General features: G+C 39.8%; 1 protein-coding gene across 1 annotated transcript; it reads right to left on the reverse strand.

The window, feature by feature from the left end:
• Positions 1-6,702: 6,702 nt before the first annotated feature.
• On the reverse strand, positions 6,703-19,362 carry NADSYN1 (NAD synthetase 1; the record flags this gene model as incomplete). The annotated part of the gene is made up of 19 exons (XM_009872889.1): positions 6,703-6,783; positions 7,196-7,372; positions 8,107-8,235; positions 9,013-9,082; positions 9,550-9,681; positions 10,447-10,553; positions 11,948-12,083; positions 12,434-12,602; positions 13,175-13,277; positions 13,914-13,962; positions 14,169-14,293; positions 14,470-14,544; positions 14,730-14,861; positions 15,412-15,529; positions 15,681-15,769; positions 16,449-16,500; positions 17,877-17,966; positions 18,338-18,391; positions 19,246-19,362. Coding segments are annotated over 19 exons (1,978 nt in total), but the record flags the coding sequence as incomplete, so codon positions are not given.
• Positions 19,363-19,700: the final 338 nt, after the last annotated feature.

Consider the following 19,700-nt stretch of genomic DNA (forward strand, 5'->3'; position numbering starts at 1 on the left):
TGTTCCCGGGCTGCTCCTTTTTGCGAACTTTTTTTCACCCATTTGGGTCTTACCGCGTTCGGACCAGGTTTTCCCTTCTGCTTATAAACTGAGGAGAAAAAAGAGGGGAAGAATCTTGCCCTCTGTACTGATTCGATAGAGCAGGAAGCTATTTTCAGCCTGGACGGTTGTTTCTGCTTGGCGTTTGATTTGTGGATTGCCATTCCCACCCTGTTTCTAAGCGTGGTACCTGTTTGCTTTGGCCTGGTGTCTCCTTTGCATTCTGGGCACCAAAAGTGCTCACAAATTCCTCAGAAAGGTTATTTTAAGTGGATAGGTAAACACCAGCTGTAATAGCAAATACTCTATACTTGCTATAAAATTTGTATTCTGGAAGAATCACAGAATCAAGTTTTAACCTGTTGCATGTTTCCATACTGTGTGTACTCAAAATAATTAAATATCTACAAGTTAATCAGATTTTGTTTAAGAAATTTGTGATATTTTACACAAATGAGAGAAATTAGGGATTTGTGTGGTCTAGGCAAGATGCTCAAAATTGTCACAAAGTGGTGGATCCTAATTATGACAGTTGGGAGTCCGAAGCAGTAGTTAAGATTATAGCTTCTGAGTTATGCATGTGAAAAAAAAACGTGTAGGTAAACTGTCTGTAATAACATCTGTGTTAATAGAAAGTGATGGAAGTAATAGGGCTGACATGGAGCTTCCCCCTTCCCTCAAGGAAATGCTGTTCAACACTATAAAATCATTTTTCCACAGTATTTTTCACTTTAGGAGCAGAGTTTTGAGGTCAGCATTCTTGACTAGTTTGTAATGTATAATTTCGGGGTCCTGGAAGCACTGGAATTTATTACATGTAAATTCAGATGTATCAGTAATCACAAACAGCTTATGGCAAAACACCGAGTAGCTTTTCTGATGGCAACATTTGAAATAAATTCACAATGATACTTCGTATTCAGTTAAAAACATGCCACAAATATGTGCAAGAAGAGCCTGTAAACTTGTGGCTCTGCGTTTCATCAGGGTAAACCACAAGGCTGCATGAGGAGCAGCATTTGGCACCGGACCTTTTGACATGTCACGGGCTCCAGAGGTGTGACTCCCTGGGGACAGGGAGCCCAGGCTCTGCCTGTGTGGCAGGGACCTGGTCTCCTCACCTGCGCACTGTCAGGAGCCGTGCTCGGGCAGGAGAGAAAACCTGCAGTGCTCGGGGTGGTGTCTGGCCATAACTGATTTAGGTTTGCCTTCTGGGAACATGATCATTCTCGCTTTTTGCAGCGGTAGGTTGTAGCCTACTTCACGTTGCTCTGCTGTACTGTTTTCTGCGTTTGAACAGGTGTTTGCAAGGCTGCGGGATAGATCAGTTTTCTGCTGGGTGCTTAAAATGTATGTATTTGGTTTTTTCTTTCCTGCCTCTACTAGTAACAGTGAAGAAGGGGAGCGTGGGGGAGATAAGGAAATTGTTTAAACAAGTATTGGTGTTGAGGAAAAATGCTGAAAAAAAGAGGCTGTGCCCTTGATGCTGATGGTAACATGGGGCATTCAGCACTGTTTTCCCCAGCCGGGCACTATGTCAAGCTCTTCAATAGCTGATCTAGAATATACAGCGGTAAAAATGCCCATGGCCAGTTTGTGCAAACATCTCGTAAACCAAGAAGGCACCCAGGCAGCGTCGCAGTACTGCCACTGGTCAATGCACGACCGAGAAACCCTGCCATGTCTGAATGCAAGGAAATTCATCCTGGTGTGTACCATTAGATTAAAATACTCCCCTCTAATGCAATGACAGGTTTGTTCTGTTACAATTTCCTGACAATTTCCTAACTCAGTTTCTACATACCTAAATTTCTAAAGCAATTTTTGTTTTATAAGTTACCAGATGATGTTATAGTTACTGAGATTGATTCTCCTTTTTCTAGCTCTTGCCATTTTTTTTTTGTTTTGTGTAATTCCTTTGGGTTTGTATGTTGGTTTTTTTGGGTCTGTTTAGCTCAGATGCCCCCTGGTTTTAGCTGCACAGCTTCTGAAGCTGTTTGATTGCTGTTTTAGATGGTTTAGAGGATGCTTTTGGGATTCTTAAATGTTTCAGTTTCAACATGCAGGAAGCTGCAAGGTTTGCAAATTGCTGAGGATTTTAGTATTGCAGTGGAAGTAGTTAACTTCATCTGAAATTGAGAAACACTCGTCTTAATTCTGTAGCATGGCAGAGGGGAAGGAAGAGCCGTCTTTCCTTTTGTTACACTTTTCCAGTACATTAGTAAAAATGGGTAGGATTTCAAGAGTGCTTCTGCGTATCAGAGTGCCCTTGATATTTTTCCTGTTGTTTTTATTTTCTGTGAGGTTACTGATATTAAAACTTCATCAGCAGAATGAAGTTTTAGGTAGTCAAACATCTCTGAAGCTGTAGTCCTAAACTCTGGCTCCTAAGTCTTCCTCTTCTGTCTCTCTGCTTGGGGAAACGCAGCGACAGATGCTACTTCTGCAGCAGCAAAACTGGGTAGAAAGGGTAACTTACTAGCTTTAGTTTCTGTTTCAACCGCAGTGTAAGCTGGTAACTTCAAGGATGGTGCTAATGTACTTTCCCTCTCTTCCCCCCAAAAAATTCTGCCCATCGGAAGAAGCAGTAGTATCAGAAGCCATATTATAGCTTTTTGTGTGTGTGTTAGGAATAAACTGCCTAGAGATGAGAGCAGAGTTTACTTTCCGTACCTGTATGGCCTTGGCAATGCTGGTGTTGAGAAAGTCACGCTGAACTAGCGCAACCTGTGGTTTCCTGCCACGTGTGCAAGCACCTGCTGGCCACGGGGCTGAGCGGCTGAAGTTGTTGGCTGGGTTTCCCAACAGCGGTGACTTATTAGACACAACCACAGACCTGAAATGGAAATTAGAAAGTGTCATGGTCGAGTGCCTAATTTATCTGGTGTGAGAGGGCCGTTGACTTCATATGAAAGTGGCAGTCAGGAATGCAATTAATTCCCTGGTGAGAGTGCTGTGCTGAGCTTAGCTTACGGCCCAGAAGTTTTCTCTCTCTGGCAGACTTCTTGAATCTTCCCCCAATCTGAACAAGTGCAGCTCATGTCCTCCCCAATACTACCTTTTTTTTTTTTTTTTCCCCAAACGTATATAAGCAGCTGGAAACTATCAAACTGTAGTTACTAGTTCCATGAGTTTATCAGTTATGGCTGATGAAGGAACTGTTGTGTACCTGAGTTGCATATTTTGTGGGTGTTGCCTCCTGTTTTAACAGGGCCAGGTTTTGCCTCAACAAAATTACTTCCTTGCATTTAAGCCCTGGTATGAGTATCCTGACTGAAAAGGGAGTAGGGAATTACGCTGTAATTTTTGGCTTCTTTGTTCATTTATTTATTTATTTATTTTGTGGTCTGTGTTTTATGCAGGAAAGAATATTTGCCTCAAAGTTTGCCAGATAGTCTGTTGTTAACTCATGAATAGATGTTCTTACTCTAGTGTTTGATATGTGGGACTAATTTATTATTCCTTGTATATATGAGACAAATTTACTAAGGCAAGATACATCTTTTTTTGTTGTAGAATTGCGCTAGGATTGTGTATTACTTCCAGCTAATACAAGCCTTTCTAGGAAATGAAATTTAAACCAAAAGACTGTCTGGAACTAATCCAAATGTTGCAATTCAGAGCTGAAAATCACAGTCACTTTTAGGAACCGTCTCCAGAGTGGGAGGAGGGAATATTTCTAACTTGTTTTGTAAGCCAAAAGTACAAATTCATTAATAATTTTCTGTGAGTTAAACCATAACATGTGTCTAACAGTGCAGCAGCTATTCTACGCTAAACTTGAGATACCTCACTGCTTAGTAGAAAAAACAAGTAGCAAGAATTTGTAGTTTTAGAAACAAATAGCCAAAGCTAAAAGATAGTATATTTTCTTCTTCTTGCAGGTCCCATGCTGTTGTAAGACCTGCTGCTTTGAGTGGAGAAGATTTCTACCGTTGTTTTGGCTATTTCAAGATTGTTTTCACCAGCTGGTAAGTACCGTAGCCTTGTTAGCTGTGCCACTTATTTTTGTCTCTCCAAATGCTATGTGGCCGTTTCACGTCAGGCTGGAACCTGCTTTAACTGAAGGGTGGAGAACCTGTGGACACTGTGCCAGTGCCCCCTCCCATGATGTGGACCACATCTGGCCACAGCTGCAGGGTGGGACGTGTGCCTGTTGGTGTTTCAGAGGGCCCACAGTTTGGTCTCTTGGTGGATCTGCTTCTGGATATCTTAGGATTAACTGGAATGAAAAGCTAGAAGGATTGTTGTTAGAGACTTCTTTCTGTTTTGGTGTTAGTCATCTATTCAATCACACGTAATGAGAATCGATTTATTGCAACTCTTGAGGAGAATTCCATTATACTGGTTAATTTGGAGAGGTAGGGGGGAAAAAAAAATCTGTTGTCTTCTAATATTGACTGAAACCTAAATTCTAGAATAAAGGTGAGTTATCAGTGTAACGGCATCTATTTATATGGCAGTAGTAGCATCTCCAGGTCCCTTTTCCGTTAGGTATTGAACAGCTCCGACACAGAACAAGAGAGCTCTTTGTGCATGAAGTTTTGTAAGTCTAAAGCTATCCTTCATTCTCTCTCATCTTCTGCCTGTCCTTTCTTGGGTATGTATCTAACTGGCTTTCTGCTGAAGGTTTCAGAATTTTCAGATTAATTCTCTATTTTTAAAATTATTCAAAATATTTTTTCTCTTTTCTGTATATTGCAAGTGAAAGGAAGAAAAATATACTGTGAACTTAGAAAGGATTGGAAGGGATGAGGAGAAATAAATGTTTTCATAATATAAAATTTCATTTACTGAATTTTAATAATGTGGCTACCCTAGAGCAAAAATAATCTTAGTCTGATTGAAGAGGGGGTTGTTTCAATTGAATATATTTTATAAAGGTAAACATGCTTATCAGATTCGTCTTTTAAATTCAGCAACTCTTAAGCAGAAATTTATCAGCCAAATAACTTTATTGGTAAACAGGAATATTTAGGCATTGGTGCAGCAAACTGTTTAATCATATGTTTATGCCTATGCCTACTTCCTTTTGGGTATTTGTTTACATTTCTTTAAGATTTTATAAAACATGTTTTCCTAAAAATGGTGAGAGAAGGCAAGTCTCAGCTGGGGTTTTCTGTCAGGCAAACATGAACATTCTTAGTACCAGCAACATCCACTATTTAAAATAAATTGAAATAAATACCACCATTTAAATAAATACCATATAATAGACCCACCAAGAACAATGCAGCATCTTTAACTCCAAGTGAATCAATTCTGGTTTTCTGGATTGTGGAAAAGAAATGTGGAGAACATGCCCTTTGGCAGCTGTTTTCCATTAGCACAATGCGCAACCATTTTCGCAGAAGTCTAGTTTGGTCTAAGCTCCTCTGCTGTCTGCCCAAAACCTCAGATCTGCATTTCTCATTTCCCTTACTAAAACCGCACTTTTCCAATCAAATTAAAAAAAAAAAAACAGTCCCTGAACAAGCAGAAAAGGGACTCCACTGAAAACAAGCCTATCCTTGTACTTCATTGTTCCGCAGCACTGCACACATTTAAAAGCACAGTGAAGCTGTGAAGCTAAAATAACCTTTTGCAAACAGTAATTGAGCTGGAAGGAAGCCTGCTTTATACTGCATGTTTGCTCCGTTTCCAGATGTTTTACACCCAGGGACTATGTGGACAAGTCCAACCATTCACAGATGGTGTGGTCAGCAATAACTGATCCCAGCTCCTGGATAGGCAGCACCAGAGCATACAGGGTTAGCAACAGAGGCATGGGTACCAAACTGGTGTCCTCTCTGTTCAAGATACCACACACCAGAAGATGCTTCTTAGTTCAGGTACACAGGGTTACCCTTTCGCATCAAAAATGCCAGGAGGAAAAAGACACCATGCCAGCTTTATTCAAAATCCTTAAAATGCAGCTGAGAATCTTGGAGAGCACTAACAGTTAAACAAGACCTGAACATCCTGATGAAGTAGGTATTACTCGTCTCTAAGGAAAGTGAGCCAGAGATTTTGAAGTTCATTGTCACAAGTTACACAGCAAACAGATACTAAATGAGAAGCTGAACTCTAATTTGAATCCTGCCAGCAAGGACATCACCCATCATGCTTCCAACACGTTGCTGAATCAGACCTTGTTCGGCCATTCACAATGCTGGACCGGTCTACACAGCCAATACGACATAAAAAACATGTCAAGTAAGAACTGAGTCAATAAGCATTATAAAATTACAAGTTTATTGCAAAGTAAAATAAGTTTTTTCTCAGCAGCACGTGCCCGAACTGTTCAAATGTTATGCTTTCAGCTGAATGTTAGTCAAAAATTATATCCAAATTAAAAGAACCAACATGAATATTCTATATGTATTCACTTTCACAGAAGACTACCCTGCATTTATTTATGACTGATACGCTTATCCAAATATTTTCAATTAGAGGCAATTAACTCAAATAGTTGAAGAAAATCCGTAATAAATGAGTCCTTAGCCAAAGTATGGTTTAAGTATATTGGGAACAAAAGAACAAAACAGGGAGTCAGTCAAATAATTAAAAAGAAAAGACTTGATTAGAAATACCATTTACAATGGTCATCTCAACAATCATTTGGGTTGTTGCTGGTCATCATCACAGTATACTCCAGTTTTGAACATTCTGCTTAGTAAATTAATTACCACAGTTAAACAAGACAGCAACTCAGTCCACGTCTTCAGCTAGAGAAATTCCTTCCTTTTTTTCTAGCCTGGATACCTGCAAATTAAAAAGAAACTGATTTAATAGTCAAAACAAGTTTGTACTTAACATCTCCTGTCTTTTCAGACTTCCATCACAAACCAGGGATGGAGATTTACCAGGAGCTGACAGTGGGACAGGCTCTAGGGGACAACTGAGCTGAGCAGGGTGTTACTGCTGTCTAAAGAAAAAGTCAAGCTGTCTTTCCACCCACCCGCTTAACCTCCCCCTGGCTGTGTGCTCCTAGTTTTTTTGTCAATTTGGCAACGTCATTTGGCTGACCAAGGAGTGAGGCAAGCAGCAAAGCCATCTCAGGAGCCAGGAGAGACAGCCCCTTCCAGTTTTCTTTGCGGGAGATTTACTGGAACTGGGCTTGTCCCATTGCAAGGGCTTTTAATATAAAACCGTACGAGAAGTGGAGGGCATTTACCTGGGCATCTATACATCTAAACTGCCAGGACCATGTGGTGTTATAAAGGAAAGGCCGCAGGTCAAATCGGTTGTCATCTGGACTGTAGTTTTCAGCATGGTAGGAGGGAGTGAGGGTGGTCATTTTATGTCTGTTAATGGAGTACATCCTGAAGAAATGCTTAACCTTTGATGCCACCTGGTGGACAAAGAACATAGCTTTTACTCAGATGAAGTTTCTTAGTATTTAAAAACATGTAGAGGAGAACAGTATTTTGGAGACCACATTCTAGCTTTACACATGTATTTTCTTCTGTTAACTTTTACATACATGATCTGGCACTACTGGTATGAATCACTGTGGATGACCCTACCTTTAAGAGGTACTTAAGACCATTTTCAGACATTGCCTCAGTCTCTGCACCTAGCATTTACCAATAAAGAAGGACCTTGTAAGAAATCTAATAGTAAGCACTACCCTTTGCAACTGGGTGACAATCTGGACTCTTTTTCTTCATGCACAAAAGGAAAGAACTGCGTAACAGCAAAGCAGGTGGATCTTCAGTGTAGACAGTCTTTCAAATAGGAGCCGATTTCTGTCTCAGAATACACAATCAAAGGCTTCCAGAATAGTCAGCCATGGGTACTTAAGAGAATATTTTTCCCCTGCAAGTATAGTTCTGAAGTAACTGTTTTCAAATTACTCAGTTACAGTTCTAGCAATTTGTGATACAGACAAGCTCCATTAATTTGAGATGCATACCTAGTTTTTTCAGTATATTCTGCCACAGCTGTAGAATAATCCCTAAACACAGGATAATTAAACTCTCCCTTTCAGTTAAAAGGAACTCTACTTGACTTTTCTCCAGACATACTCTAATTTGACAAACGCATTACATTATTAGATTTTTTTAAATGTTTTTGATATATTACCTCTCTTGGAGTACAAATTTCCTTCCACATATTAATCAGCTTACAGAACATACTGTATGGTCCAGCCTTTGCAATTTTTCTTAATTTGCCATAGATTGAGAGCTCTGCATACGTCATCCCCATATCTGCCTGAAATTGTGCACATAGAAAGTCACTGAAAATCTTACCTATGCAAATGATAATTAATGGTTTTATGCAGCAATTCCAATAAACCAATCAAAGAAATACCAAAATGAAGGTGCCAATGATCAAAAAGACAAAGAGAGAGTAGTAATAGCAGAGGAAAAAAAAACTGGAATCTCTCTGAAATGGGAAATCTGAAATTCTTCCATGAATCTATTTGATGTGGCCAGTGAAAATGTTTCTTTCCTGAGAAAGATTTGTTCATTTTCCCTTTTAAGTAGCTTAAATGTAGTGTATTTTACGTAAGGTAAGGCCAAATGAAGAAAACCACGAATTCTAATTCAGCAGCCCTTGGCTTTATCATAAAGAGTTTTACCATACCCTGGAGTTAAATACCCAACACCCCAAAGAGGGAGTTTTAGGCTTACTGATCCCCTCTCTACCAGCTGGACAGCAAAGAGAAGGGCAGGGGGAGAAGGTGGTCTTTGCCACCAGTTATTTTAATAGCATTACGGCCCAGAACAAACTGAATGTCAGAACACCCATCCTTCTAAATGTCCAAAATAGAAAATAATTTTAAAAAATAATAATTTGCTGTTTTGGAAACAGTTGTTAACATTTGAGGCTGGTGTGGGCTATTAGGGCCTTGTCAGCAGCTTTCAGACTGTTTACAACACGCCTGTCAATAAGCACAGGTAAGTACATGAGCAAACAGTAACTAAGGGAAAAAAATGCATTTAGGGATAAGGTTTACCAGAGCATTTTAAAATCACTGCCCCTTACCTCATCAGTCTGAGCCACTTGTCCATCCAGCAGGGGCTCCAACTCTGCTGTGGGTGGGGCTGACATGATACTGTAAGAAAAGGGGAAAAAGAAAACCAGTCTCACCAGGAGTACTTAACAAGCAGTCTGGCTTGTTAAAAATCAAATGCTTTATTCAAAACTTTTTCAGAGCATAAACTGACAAAAGACTAGATAACTCTAAGGAAGTGATACTTGCAAGCTGTTGCAGATTTAAAAAGCAATGCTTTATACCAAAACCCATAAAGCATCTGGTTCAAACAGTTCCTTCAGTGGAATTAACACCACAAATGCTCACTCACAGTAACTCCTGAGGCCAGTGGCATTTTCAGCGCCCAGCAGTTCACACTGCATAAGCATACGCAGTCATTTAAAAGCTGGGGTATGCGCAGAATACTCTTCATGAGCACTTGCAGTATTACCGCAGCTTAGCTCTGCCAGTAGAGAAAACCAAACTGCCAAGTCGGCAACACACGGCACACAAATGCAGGCACCAGAGATCACCACTTCACCACTCACCTTCTGAGGGCCGTGAGCTGAAAATTTTCAATGCAATATTGTATGAAGTTCTTCAAATCCGTCTTGCTGATTCCACCAATGGGATTGATATCAGCACTTGAGCAATCATACTTTGTCAAGTAACCTCGGAGACTGAGCAAGACAGGAAATTTTATATAGTAATAGTAAATAATAATGTAACATTAGTACAATAACTTATACTATAGAGAATACACATGTAGTATAAAGGCAGGGAGAAACAGCCTACATATTGTTCATGTATTTATATGGAAGGAGCAAATAAATTCCACTGAAACAGGGCTATCCTAAAGCCATGAAATTGCCAGGAGAATTTTAAAAAATTCCCATGCTACGATAATATATCTGATGCAAAAAAAAAAATACTGTCTTGACCAATCAAAAAAAATAACCCCCAAAACATCCATAGAATGAACATATACTACTCTCCCAGCTTTAGAGGTTATCAAGTCTCACAATCTGATAGGGCTTGCTTTCATCTTCAAATAGGCAGCTCTAACAATAGTACTCCAGATTTTTAACCCTATTTTGAACTCAAAGTTCGCAACTTGATTCCTAATACAGTAATTGAAAATATAACCAATAATGGATTGGAAAGTTAACCTGGTAACTGCTCAGACAAGCTCTACTGAAAACAGCTAAAGAAGGAACAGTGTTTTAATGGAAAACTATGACAATACTTTGTCTAAACCTCTGAGAAATACTCAATTTTCCATTCAGGCTGATTGGACTATTTTGATTAATTTCACTGCTATCAGCATATTCTTAGCTTGTTACCTCTTCTGAGTAATAATCTACACTGGGATTTGATAGAGTCGCAAGGAAATGCAGTGACCTGTTCCCAGTTCATCTAGTTTTAGATTTCTGACTTCCCCCAACCTTTCATCCACATTGGCTGATCCCAGTACCAGCAGTCCCCCTGGCAGTCCACGAGTCCAAGGTGTCAGCTGAGCAAACAGGTAGGCAAGGACCATTCTTATTCTAGCCTGCAAAGCAAAATGAAAAAAAAAAACCCACACATTTACAAAGCAGAATAATTTATCTGCAGTCGCAAATTCCCTAAACAAACCCACGAAGAACAAAATGGAGGAGGGGTGAGCGTTACTGCAAGTAGGATGGTCTTGTAAGGAAAGCCAGATTCAGTATCTGCTACTGCCACAGAGTAACAATGACTGAGCAAATTTGTTCTACTCTGAATTGCAGAATAGGGAGTAGTTGTCATTTTCTACCTCCTACGAGCACTAATAAGGATCCATGAGGGATGAATTATGCAGATAAACCATCTGTTTACTGCACCCTTTTATGGGGATTTATCTACATAAAATTGTACAAAGTCCTCTTTGCTTTTGTCCTCATTCTGACACTCAACTTTTTCTAAGGATAGTAATACCAAACAGACCTGAGATTCAACCTCCGTCTCTCGCCACAATTGTGTGTGATGTTAGGCAAATCACCACACCGCTCTGTGCCTAAAGCCTAGCCTCTTGCAAAAGAGCTGAGAAAGGATTCAGTGTTTGCTTCCAGAGAAGACAGCTAGATTTGTCCAGTAATATCAGGGGAAGAAAGTTCAAGAAAAACTGTCAAACACGATAATCAACATTTAGCCAGAATTAACATGGAGTTGCTGGTTAGCTTTTAAGAATAGGCCAAAAAGCAAGCTGTCAGGATAACAGAAGGTACGACTGGAGCCAAGGACTAGAAGGCACTAAGCAGCCACGCTTTCTGTGATTCTGTAGGATACATACACCAGCACTATCAGGCACAGCACCAGTCTGTTCTGACACAACTGGAAATGTGTATTTGAGCTCCATTTTATAAGCCTGTTGAAGATGAAATACCTTCTGATGTGAAAAGAATTTCTCTTCTCCCTTCTGAAACTGAGGACATCCAGGAATTTGAATGGATAAGCTTATTTTCACACAAGGCCTTTTACAGGCTGATAACTTTGACCAGAGGCAAGTTAAGTATACATGGACAATGTTTTTGAGAATTGACCTGCCACACTCCTACTGCATTCAGACTGGTCTAATAGAGTTCTTTGCTGCTCATTTTTCTGACCTGACAACTTTCTGTTGGGATTTTTTTCTAAACAGTGTCTGGACCAATGTTACTGATGGGATACTGCCATGTACTATTTCTTCCTGACCATACGATAGCAGTCACAAACAATAATTAGCTCTGTCTTCTCCCGAATTATGTGCAGATTTCTGCTGCAGACAAGACATTTACTGGAAGCCCATGAATCTTCAGGGACACACCACTACAAGTTCAGGTTTTACAGCAACGCAAATTAAGGGCCTTTGGATTACTTGAACATTCTGTACTCTTCAAAAAAAAATAATAAAAGGGTATTACCTCAGTCACCCTATATAAAACAGACCTGCACGTTCTGGAGGGCCAGGTTTTCTCTGCTGCTCCCTCCGTAGACAGAAAAACAGGGAGTTCGGCCTGTCACCACGCTGAAAATTCCCACAATAGCTTTCACAGCTGCATCTATGTTCAGACTGATGTGATAGCTGAGAAGAGTTCAAGCAGAAGTGACTGAACTAACACAATCTGCCTACATAAAGTAGCATTATAAACAAACAACCCCCCTCCCATTAAATGATGGTTTAAGGCTCAGATCTGATATGGAGAAACTTAGGAAGAACACTTCCCAGAGTCTGTTTCCAAATTTCCATGTTCTTCACAAAATGCTTCTAAGTTTGCCTCAAATTTACACACTTAAATAATAATGTCTGTAATACTCCTGTGTAACACAACTACTACTCCTCTCCTCTTTTTCCCCATTTTAGAGTTTAGAAGTTTTACGTGAAAGTCTTTGCCAGAACTTGATTTTTTTTCCCCAGTGCTTTTCAACTTGTACCTGCCTATTTGCTCAGCCAGCAGTTTAGCCCTGTTGCAGGTATCCCGGGAGGAGTTCTCACTAGCCATATAGCAAGTGGTAAAGATATGCTTGCAGAATTCTCGAGGATCCTCAGGGATGTAGGTCTCATCATTCACAATCTTGCGTGCGTCAGCCAGCACGTCTGCATCTGAGGACAAAGCAAAAGAAACAGAACAAGAGTGGAGGTTGTTGCTCTCCTGCTCTCCAGGATATGCAAATATCTTTTATGGTTCTTGTAGCCCAATTACGCTTTACACTGCTCCTCACAAATCAGATGATTCCACCAATCTAACTCCCCAAATATTTTCATGTATCAAATAACAGAATGACTGATTTTCCTCCTGATTTTGAACATGGAAATATTAAACCCTTTTGTTCTGTGCCTTAAGGAAACTTCACAGAAAACTTAATAGAAAATATGTTGCACTGTGTTACAAAGGCTTAGCTGCATGCATACAGTCTACTTAAACTCAGTTTAAGAGCTCTGAGTTCCACATCCAAATTTTAAACCCAAAATGAAAATTTAAAGGCAATCCAAAAGAAGCTGAAATCTGGACACATGTATTTGCTGGAATTTCTAAAGAGATGCAAAGGATTCCATTAGAACTACTGGGCAAGAGTCTACCATTCATGACCTCTTGACTTTATTGCACCCAGCGATCAGTAATTTGTTGGCAACCATTAGTAAGCACGGCTAGCTAGGGATGAGTATCTACTTACTTCCATTCTTGACTGCCAGGCAAACCTGGTGACACATAGAATATACTATGCAAGCTGTAGCAGAGCTGTCAATTCCACCACTAAGAGGTAGGAGAAATCCTGCCTTGAAAATAGAGGAAGGAAAGTGTTTGAAATAGCAAAATTACAAAAATATATATTGTACCATTCAGAAATGTACACCTGTGAAAGAATTACATAAGCATGGTTCAAGGCTGCTTATATTGTACTGGGGAAAACCAAACAAACCAACCAGACATTAGCAAACCCCCTTAAACTCTCATCAGCTGGATAATCAAACAAGTAGCTAGTGTAAACCCTTTGGCTGGAAAAAAGTTCAGTATGTCCTTACCCTCTAGTAAGACAGAAATCCTAATAAAAAGGATCATTTTATTAATTTATATTTCACTATTAAACTGCATTACTAGTCCACATCACTCTACTTATTTCAAACATCTCCATTATGCCATTAAAATACTTTCCTTACTGAAAAAACAGTATTTTAAATAAAAAAAAAATCCCCTTTATTAGATAAGCTTGATTTTCTTTCAAAGAAAGCACGATTCCTAAAGAAAAGCTCTGAAGAGCATACTGAAGTCACACTTCACGTATGGGTTTTACGTGCACCTTGGGCTAGCATCACTCTGCATTAGCAGCACCTCAGAGTAGGGACGTGTACTGTCCCTACAGCACAGAAGAGGATGTGTATGCCAAGGCAAAGAACAAAACCAGTTGTTCTTACCTGTTTGCTGCGCCTTAAATAGTCCCAAAGCCAGCATGCAGGGCCAAGGCTGAAATTAGAAAATAAGCTTATTTCTAGAGGGTTAGGGAATAAGACTAAGCGAGTCAACATATTTACTGTGGTCTTCCAATAAGAAATTTTCTTTATTTAAATATAAATAAGATCTTACATTTATCTCTCCTTTTTTTGAGTTTTTATGTTTGTTTTTTTAAAAAAATCACAATAATTTTCAAGCAAGTTTCAGTATATACTTACCTGATTTCCTCCTCTGGACTATGATGTCTCCACTGGATTGGCATACAGGTAGGTACAGCTACATCATCAGAACACGACAGAGCAAAACTCACTTTTACCCTGGGATAAGGATTCACTTTACTTGCCTAAGCAATAGTACAGAAGAATTGGATAGACATCAATTTAAATGTAGCATATACCTATAAAACATGAGATCTACAGAATACTGTGAAAATCGAGACATAAAATACTTTTAAAATTCTATAAGAACTACTCAAACCTGGCAGAATTTATAAACATAAACTTTGTATAGGAACCTTACCGCTAAGTTACGAGATGAAATCTCTGCTCTGTAACTTCCAACATCCTCCAAGTCCAGAGTGGAGACCAGCACCTCCTACGGAAAGGCTTTCAACATTAGATTCATTCTACACAAACAGATAAAACAATGTTTGACAGGCTTGGACTTAAAAAAACCCAAAACACTGGGGAAGAAGAATGCATGCAACTGGAAAGTGCTGAGCATAAACAGAGCTGTACTGATTTCAGCTCTAAGCAGCTGCTCTAGGTTGAACATATTACCACGTCATTGAGTGAAAACTGGGATCCTTGTGCAACTGTTTCTCCATTCATTGAAATCATGGCACAGCCATCATAGTACAGACGGTCGCCATCACAGCCTTTCTGGTTAGCTAAAATATATATTCCACCGTTCTGGGAGGAAAACACAAAAACAATGCTCTTCAGACTGTAGCACCTGACAGAATGTTAAAAGACAAAATGTTGTTTCTCAGTTCCTGTCTTCCTTAAAAACTTTCTCTGTCTTTACATTGTGAATGATTTACACCAGGGACTCTCTCTTGTAATTTGAAAAAGTACTTTGCATGTGATACATCAGACAAATAATTACATAAGTAAATGTAGTGAGTGAGCTCTATCCCTTCCACGCTGTTGGAAGATAGGAGTCTTCTGTTATTAGCAAGGGTAATTCCTTAGCCCAAATAGAGAGGGCTGCACTACTAAATTGAAATCCTCAATTCAAACTGAGATTGGGAAAAGCAGGAAGATGATGACAGAACCTATGTTTGCATATCTGAGGACAGAGCAAATACTGTCAAATCTAACCAAAGCATGTTAAATTACAATAGCAAAGCAGTTGTACAAATCAAACGTTTTTCACAGTGTCACGTACTTTCAATTACTGAAAGTCAGTTACTCCAATTAACTATTTTCTATACGAGCACAACGTTTTTTAAGGGTATACCTTTGCTGTGGCAGAATTCACCAAATCCACCCGGGTGTGAGCCTTCCGCAACACGTGGTGACTTCCCGAAGAGTTAGTGAAAATTTCCACGCCATCAAGTCCCATTTCAATATGAGGGCTGACAAAGCAAAAGGCAGAAAAAAAAAATCAGCTGGCAACACTACGCAGTGAATAGTGCAGGTATCATTTTGTCTTTAAGCACTGTCTGATGCTGGTTAAAAAACAAAGCAGAAGGATTAGTTCACTTTTCATTTCTTCTTCTCCTTTACCTGTTTGGTGCCCAGAGTTCTTCACATATCTCTGCCCCTAGGCAGGTGTCTTTGGTTGCTAGCACTGCATCCCCAAAAGGAACAGTCTCCTGAGAAAAAAACAGGAACATTCTTACAGACATGTAAAAGAAGAATCTATTCCACTCAAGAAGTTAACTGCAGATCTAAAAAAAAAAAAAGTAAGGTTGAATAATCACTTTTGTGAAATGAGTGACATGGTATCAATCACGTTGCACTGAAATTTTGTGTTGAAATTTCAGTAATATGCAGATCCAGTGCCTTGCTTCAGGAAGAGGACAACCGTTTTTAAATCAAACAATCTATGAAACAGAGACTGGCTTTTGCTAGGAATCACAGTCCTGCTTTAGTGGGAAATAACCTAAGGTTTAGGGCCTTCTGAATCAAGAAGGTTAATATTTTCTTATTTTTTTAACCTCTAAACACATGCTCATTTCTAATCTCAGGCACCAATAGACACAGTACCAGAATTGTGCAAAATAAGACAATCTTCGAAGACCTGTATATTTAACTGAGGCAAATTTAAAATCTACTTGGTTTTCTGCCAAATACTAACATAAACAAGGTTAAATTATGTTCTCATTTAGTGTAACTGAGAACTACCACTGAAGCCTATGAATTTGCAACACAACTCACAGCAGAATTTGGCATACTAGAGTTTTGTGCTACAAATTCTGTTAATTTAAATTGCTGAATCTGGAAGATGCTAAAGGTAAAAAAGAAAAGGAAAAAAATCCTTTACAGACTTACCTGTCCAGTCACCTCCTGTATTATCCTGGGTAGAAAATATTCCTCCACATGCCTAAAGCAAGTTTATAGGTTGTGAATACATTGTTATGTAAATCACAGTATAAAAACTGGTCCTAATCTCCACATTCTGCCACCTCACATTGATTAAACAAATTGTACTTGTTCTTGATTAAAGAAGTTGTGCAGGGCTCAGTACGTTTACAAAAAAAAAAGACCTTTGTACTTTCTGTGAAATTAATGAGAAATGTTAAGATTATAAGCGACCAACATCCCACTTTGCTTCAGAAATAGACAGTAAATAATGCTCCATCCCAGCGATAAACTAGACCTAACAAAGAAGAGACCGTGCAAGTCGGATACCAAATAAAAGTTTCTCTTTTTTTACAGGAGTAACTCAACTGGAATTGACTGGGATCAAGGGCTCTCTCAGAAGTACTCTACTGAGACCATGAAGTTAGAACCATTCTTTGACTGCAGGATGAGTGCACAGCATCAGAGGTGAGCATCGGGCGTATTTTACAGCATCACAAGGTGTGTAGCTTTCATCCTCTGCACCCATTGCAATTCTGACAGAGCTCATCCGTTACACATTGCTTTGTTGCTTTCCAGTTTAATATAGGACAGGATGCAGCAATCCAGCACTGGTGAGGCCGCACCTTGAGTATTATGTGCAGTTTTGGGCACCTCAGTATAGGAGAGATATCGAGGTGTTGGAGCGAGTGCAGAGGAGGGCAACAAAGCTGGTGAAGGCCCTGGAGAACAGACCTTATGAGGAGCGATTGAGGGAGCTGGGTCTGTTCAGTTTGACGAAGAGGAGGCTGAGGGGGGACCTCATCATGCTCTACAATTACTTGAAAGGACATTGTAGAGAGGTTGGTGCTGGTCTCTTCTCACAGGGAATTAGGGACAGAACCAGGGGGAATGGTTTCAAGTTGCAACAGGGCAAGTTTAGGCTGGACATTAGGAACAAATTCTTCACGGAAAGAGTGGTCAGCTGGAAGAGACTGCCCCGGGAGGTGGTTGGGTCACCATCCCTGGAGGTGTTTAAAGGTCATTTAGGTGTGGTGTTCGGTGATATGGTTTAGGGGTGACCTTGTAGTGTAGGGTCAATGGTTGGACTCGATGATCCCAAGGGTCTTTTCCAACCTGAATTGTTCTATGATTCTATGATTCTATAGTTAGAAAGTGGACACGAGGAAAATAACGTGATCATTCAGCCACACTTTTCCTTCCAGCTCAGCAATTCTGAGTTTGATTGTACTTAATAAGCTTTCTAGCTGAACTTCAGTGGCACAGCTTCACTGACTCTGTCTTGCTGCTCACCCTGTGGCAGCACTGACGGATTGCTACAGAGATTTCAGTCCTTCTGCTGGGGCTGTAAACAGCGAGCTGTGTTCTTACACACTACTAGAATGGTAACCAACCTACCTTGCTTTGTTCCATGGGGTAAACCATCTAAGTTCCCTGTAGTTTCCTGCATTTGCCAATGATATTTTTGGTCTTATCAGAAGAATTTTTCTTAAAGCATAAAACAAAACGGGCAAATTAAGACCTGATGTACAGCCAAACAAGACTAAATAAGAACACTGATTAATACCAACTCTCTTTTTTTCTATTATGATATACATTAAACAAGCACAACACAATAATTTTTAAAGTTTGTTTGCAGACTTAAATTGTTAGGTGTTTGTTTTGTGAAGTCCTTCAGAAAGCAGTTGGAACTTAGTTTGTACAAAAAAAGACATAACGAAAAACATTAGTTGTCTCTCTAAAATTTAGTAGATAGGAAGGCATCATTCTGCATAGCACTGAGAATCTTTCTCGAAGGTCAAACAGGGCTCTGGGCACAATAATATATTTTCTCACAAAATGCATAAAAAACTACTTACTTATTTAAAAAGATCACTCGACAATTGTAGCGAACGTTTCTGTGCAGAACAGGCCTGTGAAAATAAGAAGCAAAGTTATGGGTGGCTCAGCTTATTAAATGAAATTTTAAAAAGCTACAGAATCTACTTCACTGCACAAAAGCTATTTTTAAGACAACACTTCAGCTTTGTATCACTAACGGGAATTAAACAAAACAAAAATACCAAGTATTAGCTTCTATGTTTTTAATTCAAATAGTTGTTTGCAGAAATCAGAGTTCCTGACCATTCTGTCAGTCTCGGGTATTACTGCCCGATCACGGGCACGCCTGAGAAACACACGCAGACCAGAAGAATCCTCCTGGATGGGCCAACTTATTTAATCAAACCTGGCTTCCACACTATTACCAGACTAGTTCAACATAAAGCTAGCTTTACACATTTATATCAGTACTAAACCAGGTAAGTGTACATATGTTCATTTTACAGTTATTGTTTATCACTGCTCACTGTCAGCATGGGACTTACAATGGTTTCAGTGATTTTGACATACATGTATGTTGCTTAAAGACATCTGCCACTTGAAGCAAGTTAGATGAGCCCTGACATTCCTGACAGGTAACTTCTAAAACCCTCTGCATTACATGTGATACAGAGTCTTGCCCGTGGCACGAGGGTTTAGCTATTGAGGGCCCCGATAAATAACTGTGATTATCCTGCTTCTCTCTTGAGGGGTCAACCACCAGAAATGTTTGAAAGGATTATTTTTTCAGAAACTGTTTTGCATGTCACAGTCTTAGCCACGGCAATTAAGAGGGAAAGTGGTGCAGTTCCTACAGTGTGGGTTTAAGTTTGGTGCAGAGCCCTCCAGTGTGCAGAAATGCAGCAGAGGCACCTTTCTCTTTAGCATCTGCATGCAGAAAACTTACATTCCTACATCACAGATAATATCTTGAGTAACTGGAGACTCCAGAAGCTTTGCCAGAACTTGAAATGAATGCAAGAGCGTGTCAGACTCATAATAGTGATCCGAGCAGCCGTAACCACTGCATATAAAAACAGAAATAAAAAATTCAGCCAGATCAGCACCAGAGTCAAGGGGCCAGATGTACCTCAGCCAAGGAACGTCTCATCCACACAGGTAATTTGTACAGAAGATACAGAAGCAGCTCTGTTCACAGCATTTAAAACTCGGTGTCATTGCTGGGGCATCCTTTGGAAAGCAGCAGCCTGGGCCTAGGGGCGATTCAGAGCGCTACAGTTTAAGGAAGACTCGCTGAAATAGGTCACCAAATTATCGGTACCGCTCCTGTTTCCAAGGCAAGAGAGCCAACCTTATGCTTGCGACTACGATGCTTTTCTTTGCGCCGACAGCCAAATGCTG

Source organism: Apaloderma vittatum, unplaced genomic scaffold (assembly GCF_000703405.1).
Source record: "Apaloderma vittatum isolate BGI_N311 unplaced genomic scaffold, ASM70340v1 scaffold45457, whole genome shotgun sequence".
In the NCBI taxonomy this organism is placed as follows: Eukaryota; Metazoa; Chordata; class Aves; order Trogoniformes; family Trogonidae; genus Apaloderma; species Apaloderma vittatum.